General features: G+C 36.6%; 2 protein-coding genes across 2 annotated transcripts; one reads left to right on the forward strand and one right to left on the reverse strand.

Moving 5' to 3' along the window:
• The first annotated feature begins 3,378 nt into the window (after window positions 1-3,378).
• LOC148719235 (histamine H2 receptor-like) lies at window positions 3,379-5,012 on the forward strand. Its single transcript, XM_088741449.1, has one exon. The coding sequence runs from the start codon at window positions 3,700-3,702 to the stop codon at window positions 4,702-4,704; it is 1,005 nt and encodes a 334-aa protein (XP_088597575.1). The 5' UTR covers window positions 3,379-3,699; the 3' UTR covers window positions 4,705-5,012.
• A 2,986-nt stretch (window positions 5,013-7,998) lies between these two features.
• LOC148719236 (uncharacterized) lies at window positions 7,999-11,745 on the reverse strand. The gene is made up of 4 exons (XM_088741923.1): window positions 11,688-11,745; window positions 10,244-10,430; window positions 9,498-9,604; window positions 7,999-9,014 (listed from the first exon to the last, which is right to left on the reverse strand). The coding sequence occupies exons 1-4, from the start codon at window positions 11,706-11,708 to the stop codon at window positions 8,787-8,789; spliced, it is 543 nt and encodes a 180-aa protein (XP_088598049.1). The 5' UTR covers window positions 11,709-11,745; the 3' UTR covers window positions 7,999-8,786.
• Between the last annotated feature and the right edge of the window lie 10,247 nt (window positions 11,746-21,992).

Here is a 21,992-nt window from a genome sequence, read left to right on the forward strand (position 1 = left end):
ACTTTGTCCAGTTCAAGGTTGAAACGCGACTATTCCTGCGATACTTTTGGGAGTAATTATACCCAATGGAGTCGCACTGGATCATATGGAATCCTGCCCAGTCCCAATCGTGACCAAAATGAGCCATTAATACAGCAGTCTGACTGCTTGATAAAGTTCAGATAAAACATCAATGTAGAGTGTCCGAAAAATTTCTTTGGAATTCAGTTATGATATTGACCTTCGTCGCATAATCGACCCACTGTCTCATCTGTCATATCGATATTTATAGCTATCGTTTTAAAAAACAATATGACCTATCATTCGATTGAGAGAAAAAAATTAATGTCACTTGTTGTCAAAATGCAAAATGCGCTACAGCATGCATGAAGGGGAAACATTCGGTAGGATTCCCGAGGAAGTCATCAACAAGCTCACTTCAAGCCGAAAAAAAGTAACGATATCAAACTGCTTTTCATTCTCAGCGCAAACTTTACTATTCTAATGGGTTTTGGTTGGATTTAACTCTGGAAATGAAATGTTAACTTGCTTTTTAAACAGATTTTTGAATGGCTTGGAAAGTTCTTCCCTTGTGAGACTTTTTTTTCCTATTAATATGCTAATGTAGAGTTGATTAAATTTTTTTAGGTTTAGAAATTACAAACGAATCAATATACTTACTTGACAACACCATGATTGTTTGAGTATCGTCTGTCTACATCCTCTTACCGGATAATTCAGTTTTTCGGTGATGAAAAATAAATTTCTAAAGAGAATCTTAAAATGTTAGTATTTGCTTTGCGCCTTTTACCGCCTGAGTGAAAAAAGGCTTCACACGGACAGCTTCTTCTCCCATCTTATGCATGTGGTTGTCTTAATAATGTTTATGAAGTGTTCAAGGACATCAAGAAAGCAAACAAGAACAGCATGAAACATTTATCTTTTTTTTACAGCGTTGTTGTCTCATCTGACTTTGAGATGAGAAAAATTTTGAAAAGTGGCAACGAGAGAATCTGAAAGATCAAATGTGCCAACTGGTTTCATCCATAGCTAAGCCTTTTTGCTCAAGTTCATCTCAGCTTAATTTAAATAAATGCGTTCTTAGACCCTCTTTCTTTCTTGTTAGGGTGATAAACAATGAAAATATAAATTTTGTTGACAAATCTTGGATGCAGAATCAGTCATTTTCAGCGCGCGCGTTTAAGTATCTAGTCTGACTAATCGCATTTGGCAAGAAGACATTTTTTAAAAGTAGCTTCTAAAGTGCGTTTTTGGTTCTATAGTGTTCTATTGAAGTTTATTGTCTCTCTGCATGCGGTAAAACACCAATAGAAGCCTAACAATGTATAACAAAAGCCCAAGGTTGGTCTGCCCGGATTAGATAAAAAATACCGTTTTCTCAGCTGGGTTTAAAGCTGAACAAACGACTTTTAAATCAGTAACGGAAATTGTCAAAGCAAATGCAGTATGTTCATGAAAAATTTCAGTTCACAATACACTTCTCTCGTAACAAAAAACGCAAACTTTTAAAGACCAAAAGGTAGGTGTAAACGACGATTTTAACGGAAACCTCTGTTAATAACACAACCGCATATTTTATTTTGTCATTCGTAGCTGTCGAAAAGCTAATTTAAGTGGCGTCCCTATTCAAGTTTAATTTTGGGCCAAACATCCGCGCGAAGCGCATCGATGGTTTTCCAAATAGTTGTTTTACAAGAAACGTTGAATCAAATATTCTCATATATTTACAATAACTTTCGATGTGATCGAAGGCTTCATATCTTGGGAAAAAGTTTGTTTTTAATAATCGCAATGTTTATCTTTTCGAGCGTTTTTATACAGAGCGCTATTAACATCAGAACTCTGAAAATTATCAGTGTTGCATTCAAACAGACTTTCATAACATTGCAATGGTGGTGATATATATTAAAAACTAAACTGAACTGGCAAAATGTGCACAACAAATAAACGCTCTCTACGATTTAGCATCCTTCTTGGTTTCTGAGACTTCGATTTCGGTAATCTTGTGAATTTGTCAAGATCATAGTCGGCAGAAAAAGGATTCGCAATAAGAGAAATGTAATACATTCATTTTGCAAATGAGGTCGAAAAAATGGGAACATTCTTAACATGTCCCAAAACTTAAAACATATGTCCCTAAACTTTTGTATGGCATTCGGTTTGAAAAATTGATGTTTAACAATACTAATGCCAAGTAAGTTATCATGTGGCTTTCAGAAAAAATGATATCAGAAAAATTGTTTACCAGCACTAAAAATAGAAACATGTCGGAATCTTAAAAAAATCATTTAAAAAATACCTCATAGCGCCAACAATAGTGAAAAGAGTGAGGCCACTGGGGTCTATACGAGAACGTTTCCTTACGCGAGAACCTTTTCTTTCTTTTTTTTTTTTTACGAAATCAGTGTAGTTCAGGTTAATTAAATAGTCGAACATTAAGAATTTTAAAGTTATCATTGCAGAAATTCACATTGGTTTTCATAATTCATAGCATTTTTGCAACTTTAATAATTTAGCAAGCATAGTTCTCGAACTTTATATCATCAGCGAGTGATGAAAAATAACTTACGATACCAAACGCGTGGCGAATGAACCGAACATTTCTCGTCGCCCTTAAGATTTATATCATGAAGGTTGATTTTCGTTAGCGACGCAAGCACAAGTACACGTATACACACAAGCACACTAGCTTTCATTTCACCGTGAGAGCGCCCTTGACACAAGCGAAAGCATAAGCACTAAGATCAATAATCGTGTACTAGTGATTGACGAAGTTCGTTTTCATTTGGCATATTTACTTTCTACTTTTGCACTCTCGGCATGGGCCCTTTTATTCTATGAGGAGAGTGCAATTTTTGTGTTCTTCGAAAAATTTAATAGTGTCCGTTTCTTTTAAATTGTACCCGAAATTTGGCTTATTTTTCGAAGTTACATTCAATTTTTTTTCCACTCAATTAAAACTGTCTCCACTGTTGGGATTAAATATCCGGCCCTCAACTATTAGTATGCATAACGTTTTGCATGTACGTAATTTCATAGAACTGATATCGACTTATCTGTCTGATTTTATAGCAGCTTTTGATCGCAGAGATCCAACTTAAAAAAAAAAATTAGATTAATTGCAAATTTCGCCAAGCAATCAAAATGGTAATGGAAGTACTACTTTCACTAAATACCCTTTTCACGCCAAATCTAGAACACATCCTAAGCTGTTGTTCCAAACACGGTTTTTTATTTCCTTTAAGTTGCTTAAACTAATGTTTTGTTTTTATTTTAAAAATTTAGCACAATGGAACACTCTAAGCGAAATATGGTTTTTCAGTTTCTATTGCTGACTTTTATTCAGTGAAACCTCGTTTAACTAAAAATATTTTTTGTGTGAATGGGGGCATAAGATTGCTATAATGAATTGCCTTTCAGTCAACTATTTGAAATGTTATGCAAAACAATCTCAAAGTAAAACGTTGATTACTTATCTCTCTCTTTTTCCTCTTTTAAGTAGGAGTGACGCAAATCCATCGAAAGAGTTGATCACCTGCTTAAAAACAAAAAAACAAAAACAGTCTGAGGTCTTTTGGTCAATTTTCGTAGAGCGAGGTCGAACACTTTGAATTCGTCTGGTAACGTTCCGATTTTGTTTTGAAAGACCGTACTAAGACGCAAGAAACAGGATTAAACAGGTAAAGAGTCAACGACACCATGAACCCTACGTATCTTTTCAACAACTCCAGTGAAAACACAACTCAAGAACCAAACAGCACACAGGGTATGCTAAAACTACATGAATATTATCTCCCTCTCGTACTGTTAGGCGTTCTATCCTGCCTTATAATCGTTGCAAATTCTCTTGTGATCGCTTTGGTGTGCAGAATCAAGCAACTCCAAACAGTGACAAACTTATGCTTAGCCTGTTTAGCACTTTCTGATCTACTCTCAGGACTTGTCGCCATTCCTTTGATATTTACCTGCAATCTGATTGTGTCAGACGGATTTAGCTTTTGTATTGCAATGGATCTGGCCTCCAGATTTATTGCCATTTCGACAATATTACATCTTCTCGTCGTGACATTTGAACGGTACGTGATGATCATCTACCCCATGAGATACTATAGGATCGTGAGCAAACAACGAATGGGGGTCTTGATGGTATTTGTTTGGACCTTCTCTTTGGCTGTCTCGCTTGTACAACTGATTTGGATCAGCCTTGGGTCAACTCAAACACCCAATGAACTTTACAGTGATGTGATTTACAGCTACAGTTGTTTTGTGGGGCTTGTTGCTCTTCCCTTATTACTCCTCGCAGCTGCTTATGGACACATTTTCTTGGTGCTGCGTGGGCAACTGCGAAAAATTCGCCGACAGTTGTCTCATATTCGGAATTCGAGGGGAGCCTGGCAAAAACGGGGACAAAAACGCGCCGTGACCATTCTTGGCTCAATGATTGTCGCCTTTATTTTGGGTTGGTTTTCGTACTTCCTTAGCTCGATTTTCCATGATGAGAATATAGTGATACACTTTCCACCAGCACTTAATATTCTGCTTCTTTTTATGAGATTTGCAACTTCCCTTGTCAATCCTCTGTTGTACACTTTGTTTAAAGAGGATTTTAGAAATGTTTTTAAGTTAATTTTTAGAGGTGAACAAAATCATTTTGACCAAATTCCTTTAAGTACCAAAGCCGGTAGGGCGACGATATCTGATTAACAGCAAATACTGTAGACTTAGTAAGAACCTCCTTTACGGTAAGAGTTAGGCTCTTACAGTCACCCTGTCCTCCTCTTTAAATTTGTATATATATTTACCACAGAGTAATTCACAAAGGCTGTCTAATCCCTGTGAATGTGCATAGGAAGGTCTCAATTGATGTAGGCAAAAAGAATGTAAAAGGGACTTCCAGTTTGAGAGAAAGCTGTAGTAATGGATAATTTTTTAAATAAATGCGAGAGAACAATGGAACTATGTGAAAAATGCTATCCTCCTGTTCATTAAAAGCTCAATTTTCTTTACTCTGATTTGTTATCGTAGTGAGTTGTTGACGGGATCAAATCGTAATCAAAGGAAAAAATCGTAGGGAAGGGACGCGTAAGAGCTGATCGCAAACAACATGGTTTAGAATGCTGTTTTGCTAAAAAAAAATACAGATATATATATATGTATATATATAACTGCAGACAGTACTCTTTGGGCCTTCTGGGCCTCATCAGTGCAGTGAAGTCCAGGGTGTGTAGTTAACAAAACCCCACACACCCTGGACGATTTTTCGTTCCAATGCATTGATCAGGTACAGGCCCTGTACCTAGTGGCGCTGTAGATATCGATAGGCTTTTAATCACAAAAGAGGCTTATTGGAGTGCTCAGTTGTTCTCTTTGGCACCCCATGGTTTGAATAAAAGAAAGGAATTTCATTCGAAAAATAGAATTTGCTATAATTAATTTCTCATCTTGTATTAGCCGCTACTAATTGATCGTTCAAAGCCCTTTTCTTGGATTTTGTCGGCTCTTTAGGTGTGGATTGGACTCAGAGGCCCCGCCAAGGGATCTTATTATGATTAGTATCTTTTAAGGGCCCCTCCAGGGATTTTGTTGCTAATTTGCCCTTTCGGGCTCCAAAGGCCTTGTTTTGGGATTTTGTTACGGTTTACAGTTGTAGTTAAAAGTGGGCGTTCCCTTTTTTAATGCTTGCCGCATTGCTTCTTTGCAATTGATTACGCCACTCATATTAACATATTTAGTATTCTTATCTCTTAGTTTTTAGGGTTTTTTTCTTGTATTTTGTCCATTGCTTTCTTTGTAATTAGGTTTTTTGTTAGCGCCAGTTCATTACTCGTTATCTGTAATTACATAATCCTTAGCACTTCGATCCTATTTAATGATCTTTTTTTATTTCAAAAGTTGTAAATAACTGAAGAAGGTCTCTGACCGAAACGTTTTTTATTAAAATTTTTTAAATTTTTTACGTCAGAAGTTGTCCATCCTCGCAATTTTTTTAAACTTTCTACGTTTGTGTTTGCTGTGAGGTTTGGACTGCGAATCTTTATCGATCTTCCTGGCGCGGTGCACCTTTGCTGGCCTGAGAGTTCCACTAACCACTATATATATATATATATATTATATATATATATATATATATATATATAACTGCATATATATATATATATATATATATATATATAACTGCAGACAGTACTGTTTCGGCCTTCTGGGCCTCATCAGTGCAGTGCTAATGCTAGGATGGAGGAGAACCAGTATGGTCACCCCAAACGATCCAACCTTTGTGGTATCGTCTAAGCCATGCCAGAGTGCTCAAACTAGAGTACACTAGCGAGCATGCGCAATTGCAGAGCAATGACTCATCCTAGTTAGAGTGCTCAATTTGGATATATATATATAGATATGTAAGCGAAATAGGCAACGTAGGATCCATGACAGTGCTCGACAATGAAGGAGCGATTACAGTAGCAAATGGACTACTCAAGTGACGCACATATGGATTTTAATACAGCCTGTTTCGTAGACCAACAAAAGTTGATCCACTCATCAGTTAAACTCCATACACACTGAGGCATCGTGACGGTATATATATATATATATATATATATATATATATATATATATATATATATATATATAGGAGAAGTAGTGTGGCACACGAGGACGGACAACTTCGAGCGAAGGAAGACATATACTCAATAAAAAGTCTAAAAAGTTTAATAAAAAATGTTTCGGTCCGAGACCTTCATCAGTTGTAATACAATGACTTAAATATTCCTTAAATAGATTTAAATAGGGCGCGATTACACATATAAACAAACGCAGTAATTACTACGTAAAAAATTATCACTATAAAAAGAAATGGAAAAATTGTCGAATCTACTGAAAATGTAAAGGAACCAGCGTTGACTTGAAAGGCGAGAATTGTACTAAAATTCCCAATTAACGCTGAGACTGGAACCTTTGATGCCCGCCCAATTTGAAAAAATTATCCGCATTAATTATAGTTTATTCTTTTTTTGGAGTGAAATTCCTGGCGCTTATTCAAGCCGAGGGGTGCCAGAGAGAACAGCTGTGCGCTCCAATATGCTTCTTTGGTAATTAGAAGTTTCTCGATGTTACCTGAATTGTTTACTGTTGCCTGCACTTGATCAATGCATTGGAATGAGAAATCGCTTAAATCATGTGGTGTTTTGTTCAAATGTACCGCTACTTCACAGCTCTTTTTCTTAGTGACCATAGCAGACTTGTGGTTGCGAAATCTAACCCTAAAGTCATTTCAAGTTGTTGTGGAACCAATGTATTGTAGGCGACATTTCTTGCACGAAGCCAAATAAATTATGTTCTTAGAATCACAGGAAAGTTTCGATCGTATCTTGTAACTTTTGCCTGTTTGAAAACTTAGAAAGGAATTAGATTCAACCAAGAAGTTGCGACAAAGATCGCATCTTGTTCTATTACATTTAAAACATCCATTGACCTCGGCAACCCCTTCGCTTTCGATGTTAGGGCGATAACAGGATGGCGCCAACAATTCTTTAAGGTTTTTAGATCTGCGAAAGGATGCTGTGATGGAATTTGAAGGAAAAAGCTCTTTTAACTTGGGATTGGATTCCAAAATACCCAGATGTTTTCTAATGATGCGACTTACATCAGGTGAATTTGGATTCAATGTGGTCACAAATGGGAATAATTTCCTCTTAGATCCGGCATGAGTCCCAAGTAGATCACTTCTAGGTATGGTAGAGGCCTTACGAAACTGATCATCTATATACTAATATCGAATGCGAAATTCTGTCTGACGAGCGCTTCGGCGCGAAACTAAGAGTAATAGAGAATCGATGGACCCTCTTTGATTCTTTAACTAATGTATACCCAGCTCTGCTAACACAGCATTGAGCACTTTATGCCAAGGTAGAATCTACCATCACATTTATATACATATAAATATATACTTTTCTATTCCAGACAATATTGACAGTGACTCAATCTAAATCAGTCGAAATCTTCACGTAAAAGTCGAGGTTACTTTATTTAAATAAATCATGTCTTTAAATACCTACAGTAATGACTTATCTGCGTCAATCATGCAAAGAATGCAAGAAATCATTATACAGCATAAACATAAAAACTCAATCTCCGTCGATAGCATGCACAACATGAATATATTCTTCATCTCAAATACATAGTATTACGTTGCATTTCACTTGTAAGGTGATTGTCAATTCATATCCGGCGGGTTCTATTAAAATAATTACTCTTTACTTTAGAACTGACATTTTTTTTAAATCTTAATTTAACTTTGCATCTCCTTATTTTTTGTTCTTAATATTTAACATATCTCAGCGCAAAGAAGTTATTATCTAACTTCGAAGTGCATAACAAAGTCCAGTATAGAAAATCTCATTAAGGTGTATTGCTTTTGTCTCTCATCACCACGATTGCGTCACTCCCTCAACCAATCAAATGCGAAAGTGACACCATTCGTCACATGGTTACTCGCTTTTTTTCACACTCCTCACCTAAAAGAGTTATTTTCTTGCGATCAAAGTCAGCGAGTTCTCATTTTCTCCTCATGATTCAGTCTTATACATTGATCGTCCCCGTGCCTCTCGATACTCATTGGAAATGCGCTTTTTGATAACTATTTTGCTGTTATGTTTTACTAACTAAATGTGCTTGAATACTTTTGTAAAATAAAACTACCAGGGGTGAGGCAAGTGAATGAACGTAACGTTATATACATACAAATGAATTTGCCTATCAATCGGAGAATGTCGTAGTGGAGTAATTACTTAAGGACTGATATAGATCCATGTTCCACAGTCCCTCCAGTTAGAATTCCAAACTACCTGCCCAGCCTCAGAACTTTTGATCGCGCGGCCATCGGCCCTGGAGACTATTACTGTTAGAACATCGGTCACATCGTCCTCTGTTTCATCATCAAGGTAAAGGAGCCGGTGATCCCTCATCAAAAATTGATAGTTTTTGTCCGTCAGTTCCGCCGTAGAATTATGTGCTTTCTGCCGATAAAAAGAAAGAGCAAGGTAACTTTATAGGACTTAAATCCACTATATCCCCCAGCCTGTTACATCACTTAGAGTCTAGTATTAAAGCATCAGTAATAATTAAAAGAAGCTTAATATAGTTCATAACCAGCCAGAGCGCGGGAAAGACATGCTATTTTTGAATGGACCAATCAGAGCGTAAGATTGTTGTCCAAGGTGCATCACACGGACTATTGAAATGCTTAGGTTTGTTAAGTGCGCTGTTTCCGAAAAAATAAATAAATAAATAAATAAATAAATGATAAAAAAAAGAACACAACTGCGCCCTTTGAACATCTTTCTGTGCAAGGGTTGGTTCTGACTTCGCCATTTGTATGGCAATTTTATCTGTCTACATCCATCTTTTTACGTATTTTGTTTCATACTTCACACTGAAAACTACTTAATTTTTACGTAAGAGATACTATTCTGTCGTCTTTAATTTCAAGCCGCACTAACCTTTGCGACCAATCGTTCTCCATCAATGGCCAGCATATACTCCGGCCAATCGGCTGGATGAATTGTATAATAACCATCAGGGCGTTTTTTTAGGAGGAATTCTGTACCTACAAATATACACAATGATATAAACAGCGAGAGTTAATTCAGAGCAGAAGAGGCGCTTACCCTATTGGCAGAGGAACCGTAACGTCGATTACAGTAACGCACATTTAGGATTTAGTACAATCTCGGTCGAGAATAGCAATTAAATTTAGCTTTTATCACAAAATTTCGAAAACTTTTTTTCGGACGGCACTGTGAAATGTGTGAAGCTCTGTGTTGTAAAAAGAATTCATCAAAGCTACCATCCTGACCCTCCCAAGACACAACCGCGTATTTTTCATACCATCATTGATCGTACCTTCATTAGAGGGTGAACCATTTGGGGGCAAGCCCCCCCCGTCATCCGATTGTGATTGATGGTATATCAAAGGCAAAAAATAAAGTATGGAGAGGGAAAAAGAAAAAGACCGTGAGTATTACAGCACTCAGCAAAAGAGGAACATACTCAGTAAATAACTTCGGTTCCGCTCTCCGGTACCCTGGGGCGTTGCAATTTAAAGCTCTAGCAGATGTTCAACATTTACACATCAATATGATTTTAGCCCATTTATTGACATTCAGTTTTATATCAGCTATTGTAAATTTTCTGGTTTACCGATGAGAATGATTGACTGCGCCAATTAACAACAATAAATACTCACCTGTTCCGGGACCTGTAGACATTCCAGTAAAGGACACGTTAAAAGGTCCGTCATCCCCAATCCGCTCAGCTTTGAGGAAACAGGCTGTGCCTTGTCTCCTGAACGCTTTTAATGTGTGGTTTGTTATCTCTAATTTGTATTCCGCATTGCACGTCGAAAATAACAGACAGGGTAAAACTAGCAAAACCTTAAAATGTTGACAAGGAAAAGATAGAGGAAGTCAGTAGAATAACATGTGGTTTAAGTGGATTAACCTTATGATAGAGTTGAGCTCTTTAATCCGTTGATCCAAATTTTCTAACCGGAAGGCGGAACTAACCAACCGGTCAACTAAGTAATGAACAAATAAAAAGTAGAAATATGGATGGAAATTAAAGAATTGATTGCTCTGGTCTGATGGTTCAGCTCCTTAGTTTTTCAAAGGCTAGTGCGAATACATCATGTTGACTTTATGAGGAATGATCAAGCTATCCTTAACCCGGTGACACACCTGAAGAGTTTATTCACCGATCAATGTGATCGGCGCATAAATCTTAGATATCTAACATAACAGATATCGGCCATTTGGATCAAATAGATATCTAACATACCAGATATCGGCCATTTGGATCAAATTCACCGCGATCGGCGACAAAAAATTCCCAGGTACGTCGCCGGCTTTACGTAAATAAATCAAACCACTTATTCAGCACTTAGACTTGCAAGAACACCCATGAGTATTTATAAGAATCCTATATGGAACTTTCGAAACTTTAACTTCTAACTAGGGATTTCGTTACCCGCCCACGGACGGGCTGAATATGCTGAAGTATTTGAGCTCAATAGACAGCTTTGCTAAGAGCGGGAATATAATCTTGACCGCACTGAACGGCTTCAGCAAATAAGCAAGAAGACACGTTAGGGTGACTGAAACCTATGGCTTGGAAGACTAAGCTCCCTTCAAAATATCTCGGCCCAAAGATGATGAGAAAGTACACCGTTGCATGAAAAATGACCAATAAGAAGAAGAAAGAGAAAAATACTGTAGATATGTTTTTGGCTAACAAACGCCTCCTTCGTAGAGTCTAAACACGATTTTTGGAATGTTTAAGCATTGAATTTTTATAATAATAAAAAAAAACTGCAACACTTTGATGGAATCAGGATGTTACAAAAAGGCAGCGCGAGTTAAACTGTACTGACTCCAATTAATAAGTTCTTTCTTTTAATGATTTCAACAAACTTCTTTTGGATCACCGATATCCACTTATGGTTAGTGAACGGACGGTTACCTTAAGATATCAGTTAGTATAAGCTTTCCTCGGGTCGGAAAAATTCTAGACTTTAAATTAAAAGAAAAACCGATCACGATGAGTAAAAGCTAGAATGATAACAGTGAAAGAAAACATAGATATGCTTGGCGGCGCACACGAATCAAGAGACCCTTAGAAAAACCTTGACTTACCATTAGTCTTGCGCCGGCCATTTTACACCAAGATGTACCAAGTTGTGCTTTTAACTGTGTTCGTTTGTCATACGCATACCATTTTGACCTTTCTTATATATACGCTGTAATTTCAAAACTATTTTCGGGGCTATTCCCTTTCCTCTAAACTTCTAATATAGATTTTGACGAATAGGCACTACATGAGCCTTCCTCTATTCGACGAGAGGAAACTTTCCATTCAGCGCCCAAAAAACACAATAGTACTTTAACGCAGTGTTTTCCGGCCTTGTCTTGACAATACATTTATTCATGTGCTAATTCGAACCAACTGGTGCGAACGCTTGCAGCAGTTAAGTCTGCGTATCCTTTTAAAAGCGCTGATGTTTACAAAATAGTTTACTTTTAAATTAAATTCAAATTAAAAGCTTAAGAATGTTATTTTAAAGTTATTTTACATTCTACTTAAGAAAAGGATTTCCTGTTGAGGTAAACAAAATAAAGGGGTGGATCGAATCTGGTCATAAGACATTGAACGTCAATGGGAAAGCTACTTCCGGGTGAAAGTGCACAGTTACTGTTCCGATCCTTCAAGCTCTGATCCATTACCCGAAAAATAGACGAGGTCAGAACTCTTCTTCGGCAGTGTAACCGGGTTTATTGAAAATAAACGTTTAAGGTGAAACGAGAAAGCTTTTTCACCGGAGCACCTACAAATTACAATTTTCTATTTTTGACAGCATGCCTCCTGCTATCCCAAAAACAATACGTGAAAACGTGTAACGCAACGAGTTACACCTGACTGAACAGTTATTGTCACTTTGTTTATTTAAGTAAGCAGCAAAGCATGGAAAATGTTTTTATGTAAATCATACCGAAATCGTTAAACTTCGCTAAAATCGATTCTTGTTTAATTTTGCCATGTCAACCACTAGAATAAAGAGTAGCGAAGAAGAATGCAAGTAACGATACTGCATCAGGAGGACCATGAAAGAATAAATGTTTTTGAATTATCAACTTAGGATAACATAGCCTAAATAATGTGGCATATTTACTAAGCACGGAGAAAGAGCCAAGAGTTCTAATCGCCTTGAAAAGAAAACAAAAACCTGCGAACTCGTTTTATAGGGAGATTCTGGGGATCGAATCGTTTGTCGTGTAAAAATTTTGAAAATTGAATTTTGTTAAACGGTTCAATGCTTTAATGCTTTGTTTTCATCACCACTAATTTAAAATATCTAGTGCGCTTAGAAAATAGCTTCCATTACTATAAGATTTCCTTAACAAAGTAAATATATTGAGCTAAACGTCAGATATATATTTACCGCAAACATACAAGGTGGAATACTAGAAATCCTTAGTAACAGAAGAGCTCTATTTTTGAAAATTATTTCATCCTCCCACACTCTTCAAGTCAAGGAAACTCACGAGTTTCAGGAACTTCTTACTTTCCACTTAAAGGAAAATTGAAATGAAAATTGTTTCAGATGTCTTTGACTAAATCACGTTCTCCGGAATACCCACTGTTCTTTAGACATATGTTGTATGGAACTGGGGAACAATGAAACTTTTCTTTCCATCTGAATCGAAGAATTAAAATATAAAAAAATCGCGGCTTGCAGGACACAATTCAGTTGCGGAATAAAACTTTCTTAGTACTTGGGGTGTTTGGTTTGCATTTTCGATTTATGGTTGGAATTACCAGACGAATGCATCTAAAAACAGAGTACCGATCTTTCCCCAGCAGTAATTTTAAAAAGAATAGAAGAACCTATTTTTTAAAATCATCAACAATAAAGACAATTCTATATCTTACGTCAACCACATGAGTCGCTCTCTTGGAAGTCGAAAGTTTTACTTTCTATATCTATGATAATTATTAGATCCTGAACGTTTCGTCGCGGGGATTAAAAATTTTAGCTTTTGTTTTAGCTGCCTGTGGGTGTCTGAGCGTGCAATGCAACTGCCATACCTATGTTGAATAGTGGAGACATTAATTCTCTCTCTCTCTCCAGATTCATGGCTAGGTATCTGCTACCTTTTCTCCTCTTCTGTTTTTAATTTAAAATTTTCCAATATTTACCCGTTTTAACAGTGAAATATCTCATTCTGTTTTTCACTTATAATACATCTATTGAAAGTTACCGACCGATACGAAATCTTCAATCAGTATATCAATCTAAACACGACCAACGTAGCAAATAATCAATCTTTGGTACATCCATCAAAAAAATCACAAAAATAAAAAATTTTGACGGACTTTAAAGGTCTTCTAGGTCTTTTTATCATTATAAAACCCGCCTGGGATATGGAATATTTTACTTTCCACACCATCTTAATTTTAGAACAAAACCCCGTTCCCACGTATAGTATCAACTACACTTATCAAGTCAAAACTCTTTGAGAAGTTCAATAATATTTTTTCTTTATAAAATCATTCTATTTTACATTAAATGCGTTTTTTTGTAGGAAAGTTCTGCGCTTGTGAAAGTAAACATGTTAAACCGGTTTTTTGAATTTATATGTCGCAGTTACACGATTTTATTGCCCAAAAGCCACTCCGTAGGAAATACCCATTTGACGTAGCAAGTACCCATTTTTTGTAGCAAATACCCATTTCTAGTTTTAGAAACATTTTCTTTGGTGAAAGACTAAGTTTTAGGGAACTATTTGCGTATTGCTTAAGAAAAATCTGCCCATATGTATTTTTCAATTTAAAATATAACAAGCTTTACCGACAAAAAGAGCTTACACACGCATTTTTGTAAGGAATATTTTCATTTCCAAACAGCTGAAATATTAAGCAATTAAAAGTGTTGTGGAGAGGATTTTTTTATGTTTATGTAAGTTAAATCATGATAGCATCTTAATGTTCTAAACGCGTTACTTTACATAGGCAATGATTTGAACGACTACGAGCGCTCATTGTGGTCTGAAAAATTTCCTTCAAGTGTTACTTTAAATAGCATAACTTCCATTAGCATTAAATCCTTATTCAAAGCTGAAAGGGGGAAAAATTTTTCCAGTGTACCCCTTGTTCTGCTTTTACTGCATTTATAACTCTGTTGGAATGTTAACTTAATTTGTTTTTCTAGTGTAGGTCTATTTCAGCTTTAAATATGTGCATGATTCTGTTGTAATGTTAACTCATATTTACTAATTGAGTTTTAATTCTTCGCAAATCTTTATTACAATCTAAACTTAGTTTTGATTTATGTTTAAACTTGGTTCAGTTTTAATGCTCGCACAACTCTATTCATAGTTGTATTTCTGGTAAATGCCTTGTTCTGTTCTATGTACGCGAAAATAACTCACATTATGACTTTAGCCATTTCCAGTGTATGTGTGATATAGCTTCAAATGGCCTCATAACTCAGTTACAATGTGAGCTCGGTATTCTCTCTAGTTTACGCTGAGCTTAATTGAGTTTTAAGTGGTACGCATAGCTTTGTTACAATATGAGTTTAGATACGGTGAATATATGAAGTTCATATATTTTGAACTGCGGTTATAGATACGTATGATGCAAGATCCTCGCAGTAGAGAGCGCTATTTATGCAATAGCGAAAATCAGACCTGAAAGAAATCAGGCCTGTACGGAATTCGAACCACTGACCTCTGCGATACTAGTGCAGCGCTCTACCAATTGAGCTAACAAGCCAACTGGGAGCATGCCGTTAAGTTGATTCGTAATAAACCCGTGATGATAAATCAGATACGGTGAATATATGAAGTTCATATATTTTTATTCACCGTATTTGATTTATCATCACGGGTTTATTACGAATAAACTTAACGGCCTGCTCCCAGTTGGCTTGTTAGCTCAATTGGCAGAGCGCTGCACTAGTATCGCAGAGGTCAGTGGTTCGAATCCCGTACAGGCCTGATTTTTTTCAGGTCTGATTTTCGCTATTGCATAAATAGCGCTCTCTACCGTGAGAATCGTGCATCATACGAATATGAGTTTACTTTTGTCTCCATTGTGTGCTTATGATCAGTTTTTAATGCATGCATAACCCTGTTACAGTGTGAGCTAGTTTTTGTATCCAGTATGCACCTAGTTTAGTTTAAAATACACACATAACTCTCAAATAATGCAAGCTTAGTTTTATTTCCAGTGTGTGCTAACTGCAGTGTTAATTGCACACATTACAAAGATACGACGGGATCTAAGTCTTTCAGGTATACGCCTTGTTCAGTTTCAAAGGTAGGCATTACTCTGTTACAATGTGAACTTAGTGTTATATCTAATATACCCTTGATTGAGTTTTAAATGCGTGGAAAACTTAGCTATAACGTGGGCTTAGTTTTGTGGATCATTATCAATAGCTGGGAACAGACCCTTATATAAAACTACCATGACATTTTATTCAAAACCCCCTTATGTAAATCATCATCGTTACACAGCGACAATGTAGAGGTACAAATATAAAACCCCTGGATGTCAAGTACGGTTCTGACCTTCACGATCGACGATCGATATTGTTACGGTATTTTCCAAACCGCCAGAAAGATATAACTCGTACAACTCAACTACTTTATTGACTGACGTAATAACTACGAAGCGATATCGACAACCAGTAGAATAACTATCTTTTTCACTTAGCTACGGAGCGATATAAATACTAATACAATCAGTATCCTTATAACTTAGAGCCCTTTACAAATAATATCACTTAAATCTCAGTGTACTACCGCACAACTCACAGTTCTCTTGAAAATCTTTAACAAATTGTCGACGTCCGTAATTCTTTCTCTCACGTAGCCTTCCACACGGCTTTCAATTCCAGTAAACAACTCTGTCCGGCTCTCGCTCCTCTGGGCTCTTCGCAACAGCAGTTATAGCTCACTAAAAGGCCTCCCTCTTTAAGCTAGCGTGACTCCTTATATATATTTCAGAAAAGTTCTAGAATGTTCTAGAGATCTGTAATATTGCTATTTTTAGAAACATTACACTATGATTACATCATAACAAAAATATGCTGAGTCACGGTTCTAGAAGGTTCTCCTTAAAGTTCTCGCTTAGTCATCATGACTAAATGTTCTAGAAACTTCTTCGTTCTATTTTTAATAATTACGTAACGCAACGCACTCTAGAAAAATATGGGCGCTCTCCATAACAATATCAACATCTGCGCGCAGACCCCTAGATGTAACATTTTACCATCGCAATAAATAACTGGACCTACGTTTAACATAGATGTGACATTTTAAGTTCAATTAATCAATATCAACATCTGGGCACAGAATACGCACTGTATGTAAAGAGTTACGATCAACACAGACCCCTAACCGTAAGATACTAAGATAAGTTGCAACATCTGCCTACAGCCCATCATGTAAGACACATTGATTAAAACCCATCGATGTAAGAAACAACGAACAATATCAACATTTGGGAAAACCCCCTCGTGTGAGACACACTAATATCAACCCCTGAACGTAAGGAGCAACGATCAATATCAACATCTGGGCACAGCCCATTCGTGTAAGACACATCAATATAAACCCCTGAACGTAAGGAGCAACGATCAATATCAACATCTGGGCACAGCCCATTCGTGTAAGACACATGGATATAAACCCCTGAACGTAAGGAACAACGATCAATATCAACGTCTGGTCACATTCCTTCATATAAAACACACTGATATAAACCCCTGAATGTAAGACCCCTGATTTTAAGAACTCCTGATTGTAAGAACTCCCGATTGTAAGAACCCCTGATTTTAAGAACCCCTGATTGTAAGAACCCCTGATTGTAAGAACCCCTGGTTGTAAGAACCCCTGGTTGTAAGAACCCCTGATTGTAAGACCCCTGATTGTAAGACCCCTGATTGTAAGAACCCCTGTTTGTAAGAAACCCTGTTTGTAAGAACTCCTGATTGTAAGAACCCCTGACTGTAAGACCCCTGATTGTAAGAACTCCTGATTGTAAGAACCCCTGATTGTAAGAACCCCTGATTGTAAGACCCCTGATTGTAAGAACTCCTGATTGTAAGAACCCCTGATTTTAAGAACCCCTGATTGTAAGAACCCCTAACTGTAAGAGCCCCTGATTGTAAGAACCGCTGACTGCAAGACCCCTGATTGTGAGCACGCCTGATTGTGAGCACGCCTGATTGTGAGCACGCCTGATTGTGAGCACTCCTGATTGTAAGAACCCCTGACTGTAAGACCCCTGTTTGTAAGAACCCCTGATTGTAAGAACCCCTGATTTAAGACCCCTGATTGTAAGACCCCTGATTGTAAGAACCCCTGATTGTAAGAACCCCTGATTGTAAGAACCCCTGATTGTAAGACCCCTGATTGTAAGACCCCTGATTGTAAGAACCCCTGATTGTAAGACCCCTGATTGTAAGACCCCTGATTGTAAGAACCCCTGATTGTAAGAACCCCTGACTGTAAGAACCCCTGATTGTAAGAACCCCTGACTGTAAGAACCCCTGATTGTAAGAACCCCTGATTGTAAGAACCCCTGACTGTAAGAACCCCTGATTTTAAGAACTCCTGATTGTAAGAACCCCTGTTTGTAAGAACCCCTGATTGTAAGAACCCCTGTTTGTAAGAACCCCTGATTGTAAGAACCCCTGATTGTAAGAACCCCAAATTGTAAGACCCCTGACTGTAAGACCCCTGACTGTAAGACCCCTGACTGTAAGACCCCTGACTGTAAGACCCCTGATTTTAAGAACTCCTGATTGTAAGAACTCCTGATTGTAAGAACCCCTGGTTGTAAGAACCCCTGGTTGTAAGAACCCCTGATTGTAAGAACCCCTGATTGTAAGACCCCTGACTGTAAGACCCCTGATTTTAAGAACTCCTGATTGTAAGAACCCTTGATTGTAAGAACCCCTGATTGTAAGAACCCCTGATTGTAAGAACACCTGATTTTAAGAAACCCTGATTGTAAGAACCCCTGATTGTAAGAACCCCTGATTGTAAGAACCCCTGATTGTAAGAACCCCTGATTGTAAGAACCCCTGATTGTAAGAACCCCTGTTTGTAAGAACCCCTGATTGTAAGAACCCCTGATTGTAAGAACCCCTGATTTGTAAGAACCTCTGATTGTAAGAACCCCTGTTTGTAAGAGCCCCTGATTGTAAGAACCCCTGATTGTAAGAACCCCTGATTGTAAGAACCCCTGTTTGTAAGAACCCCTGTTTGTAAAAACCCCTGTTTGTAAGAACACTTGATTGTAAGCACCCCTGATTGTAAGAACCCCTGATTGTAAGAACCCCTGATTGTAAGAACCCCTGTTTGTAAGAACCCCTGTTTGTAAGAACCCCTGTTTGTAAGAACCCCTGATTGTAAGAACCCCTGATCGTAAGAACCCCTGTTTGTAAGGACCCCTGTTTATAAGAACCCCTGTTTGTAAGAACCCCTGTTTGTAAGAATAGTTGTTTGTATTCTTGTTGATACTGAAATCAAAATGATGTGAAAACCGCCAACAGTAGTTCCTTTTGGGCAACCCTAAAACCCGGAATCCAGAATTCTTTAAATAAGTTGCGAAAACCTATCTATTGCAAGAAAAGAAATGAATGGATACAATAAACCGTTAATTTAGTTAATTTAGAGTGCGAGCTTTTATTTGTACCATCATTGAGCTAAGCCATCCGTTTTGCTTTCAATGAATGATTTCTTACTTTGTGTCACATTGGCAATAATCATCACCTCCCGTTTAATTCAGTTAATCAAGTTGCGAGATTCACTTATAGTTTATTATTATACAATGAGAGATGTTGAATACACTTATATTTGCCTAGTGCTGAACCTGGACCTCATTCACTTTTATTAGTTGTATTGACAGCATCAAAAGACATGCAAATAGACAAACTATTGATAATATATCTTATAGCTTTTTTGAAGAAAAAACAACATCAAGGAAGGGAAATGAAGTTTAATTTGAATAAAACCCATCCACAACTTGTATCACAACTTAAATTGTTGTATTGCTTATAAAAATATGAATTACAATATGGGTAATCCATAATAACTTATTAAAAACAAATCACTAAAAATTAAATAGAAATGAAAATTTATTGATTAAGTTCAACAGTTGAGATTTTGAAACATATGTATGAACTGCGGTTATGAAACGTATATGTGCACGATCCTTCGCAGTAAAGCACTATTTGAGCAATAGTGAAAATCAGACCTGAAAAAACATTTCAGGCCTGTACGGGCCTGAAATGTTTTTTCAGGTCTGATTTTCACTATTGCTCAAATAGTGCTTTACTGCGAAGGATCGTGCACATATACGTTTCATAACCGCAGTTCATACATATGTTTCATATGTTTGTTGTTGTTTGATCTATCATCTACGGGTTTATGTCGAATTAATTTGATGGCCTGCTCCCAGTTGGCTTGTTAGCTCAATTGGTAGAGCGCTGCACTAGTATCGCAGAGGTCAGTGGTTCGAATCCCGTACAGGCCTGAAATGTTTTTTCAGGTCTGATTTTCACTATTGCTCAAATAATGCTTTACTGCGAAGGATCGTGCACATATAAGTTGAGATTTTACTACAAAAATACAAATGATTAATTCTTGAAAGTCTGAAGAAAAAAGAAAATACGTTTTAATGAAATAAATTTTTCAAAAAATCTGCACTTTTTCCTTCAAGTTTTGAAATAGTAACTATACTTCATTTCAAACCACTTACGATACTTACAATTCTACTATCTTCATCACAGTCACTCTCATTATTACGGGGATATTTACAAGATTCCTATAAAATATATGAAACAATCAAGTTTTACTCATTTGTGTTTTGATCACCTAAGTCTTCAAAGTTGTTTTCCACATGAAAAGTTTACTATTCACTTAAAAAAGACTTGCAATGGATAATTTTTCAAATACATCATAAAAAGTAATTACCCCTTCACTAAACCTTGCGAGCCTTCTCTTGCGGACCTTAGCAAGAATGATTAACTGGAGTTTTACTCACATTAAAGAACATTCACCAAAGTATTTCCCAAGACTTATGAAGGGAAAAATTTCTCCAGTGTTCAAAGAAACCATCATAATTATCATTTCAACCCAAAAAATTTCACCTTGCTTTGATAATGATTACCATGCTGTGCTGCACGTGCAGTTGAAATTCACAATACAATGAGGAAATTGGCATTTGACCAACACTTAGAATCTCACGGAAGAACAAATTCACTGCACGCCAGTGGATTTGCTGGATTTTTCCTCATACTAGAATTTTTTAGGAACATCAATTGGCTAGCACGTCAATTGCATACAAAGATATATCAAGGATTCTAAAAGCTATAACCGTGAATATCCAGTAAATCAATCAAAGTCCAATTTCGCACTTTGACCAGTTAAGCCATATTAGTTTTGGCAGTTTCAAGGAAGTACAGACATTACCTCTGCAGAATCCACCACAGTTTCATCCAAATTTTCACCTTCACCAAGATCAGCCTGCCATATAAGTAAAATACATTGAATTATTTTAATTTAGTAGACAATTAATATGGGGAATAAAAGAGATAATTTCCCAATTTCCTGTTTTACTTTTAATAGCACTATATACAGCCACATTTCACTCTGTGCAAAAACAGATGCCTTCACTTACACTAATATATATATATATAATATACTGGTATACGCATTTCTGTTGATGTGGATTTTTGGAATACTACTTTTCAGATATTATCTGGTTTATTTATTGTTAATAAATACAATTGCCAGAACATTTGCATTATTTGCCTCATTTTCTAAGTCCTGAGGTCTTTGGACCTGTGAATGAATTTAGAATACATGGAAATGGACATGCCAAGATTTAGAAATTCGTTTGGAAGTAATATATCTGTTAAGGAACCATATGTTGTCATGTAAGTTTAAAAAATCTTTAAAAACATACAACAAAGTAACTTAAACTTACTCTTTCCTCTGTTTGTGGTTTGCTTTTGGCCCTGTCTAAAGCCTCCTGAAAAAGTGAAATTCATAATAAAGTATATAATTCAAAGCACCACTTTATAAAATATACTTCAAATAAAGCCAACGATTGTATGTCCAGTTTCTTCATTCTTGTTTTTATATTAATTTTTCTTTTCTACAAAAAGAAAAAAATTACATCATGATTTCTTCCTATTAGCTGTTTACATCAATAAAACTACATTTGTTTCCTAGTTCATATAGTGCTATCTTTGTCGTGTCTGAGTGGTTTATCCAGAAAGCCAACGACGGTATTTTCAGTTAATTTCCTCATTATTGTTTGTATTTTTTAATTTTTCTCTCCTACCAAAAAGATATACACCATGAGTTCTTTCTATAAGCAGTTTACATTTCTTTTTCTAATCTACATGCATTGGCATT

Source organism: Stylophora pistillata, chromosome 12 (assembly GCF_964205215.1).
Source record: "Stylophora pistillata chromosome 12, jaStyPist1.2, whole genome shotgun sequence".
Classification (NCBI taxonomy): Eukaryota; Metazoa; Cnidaria; class Anthozoa; order Scleractinia; family Pocilloporidae; genus Stylophora; species Stylophora pistillata.

Excerpts from the sequence above, each read along its gene's own strand:
- LOC148719235 (XM_088741449.1), top strand. The coding sequence starts at position 3,700 with ATGAACCCTACGTATCTTTTCAACAACTCCAGTGAAAACACAACTCAA.
- LOC148719236 (XM_088741923.1), bottom strand. The coding sequence starts at position 11,708 with ATGGCCGGCGCAAGACTAATG. Across the intron at positions 10,431-11,687 it reads TGGCCGGCGCAAGACTAATG|GTTTTGCTAGTTTTACCCTG; the intron begins GTAAGTCAAGGT and ends CAACATTTTAAG. Across the intron at positions 9,605-10,243 it reads GTCTACAGGTCCCGGAACAG|GTACAGAATTCCTCCTAAAA; the intron begins GTGAGTATTTAT and ends GTATATTTGTAG.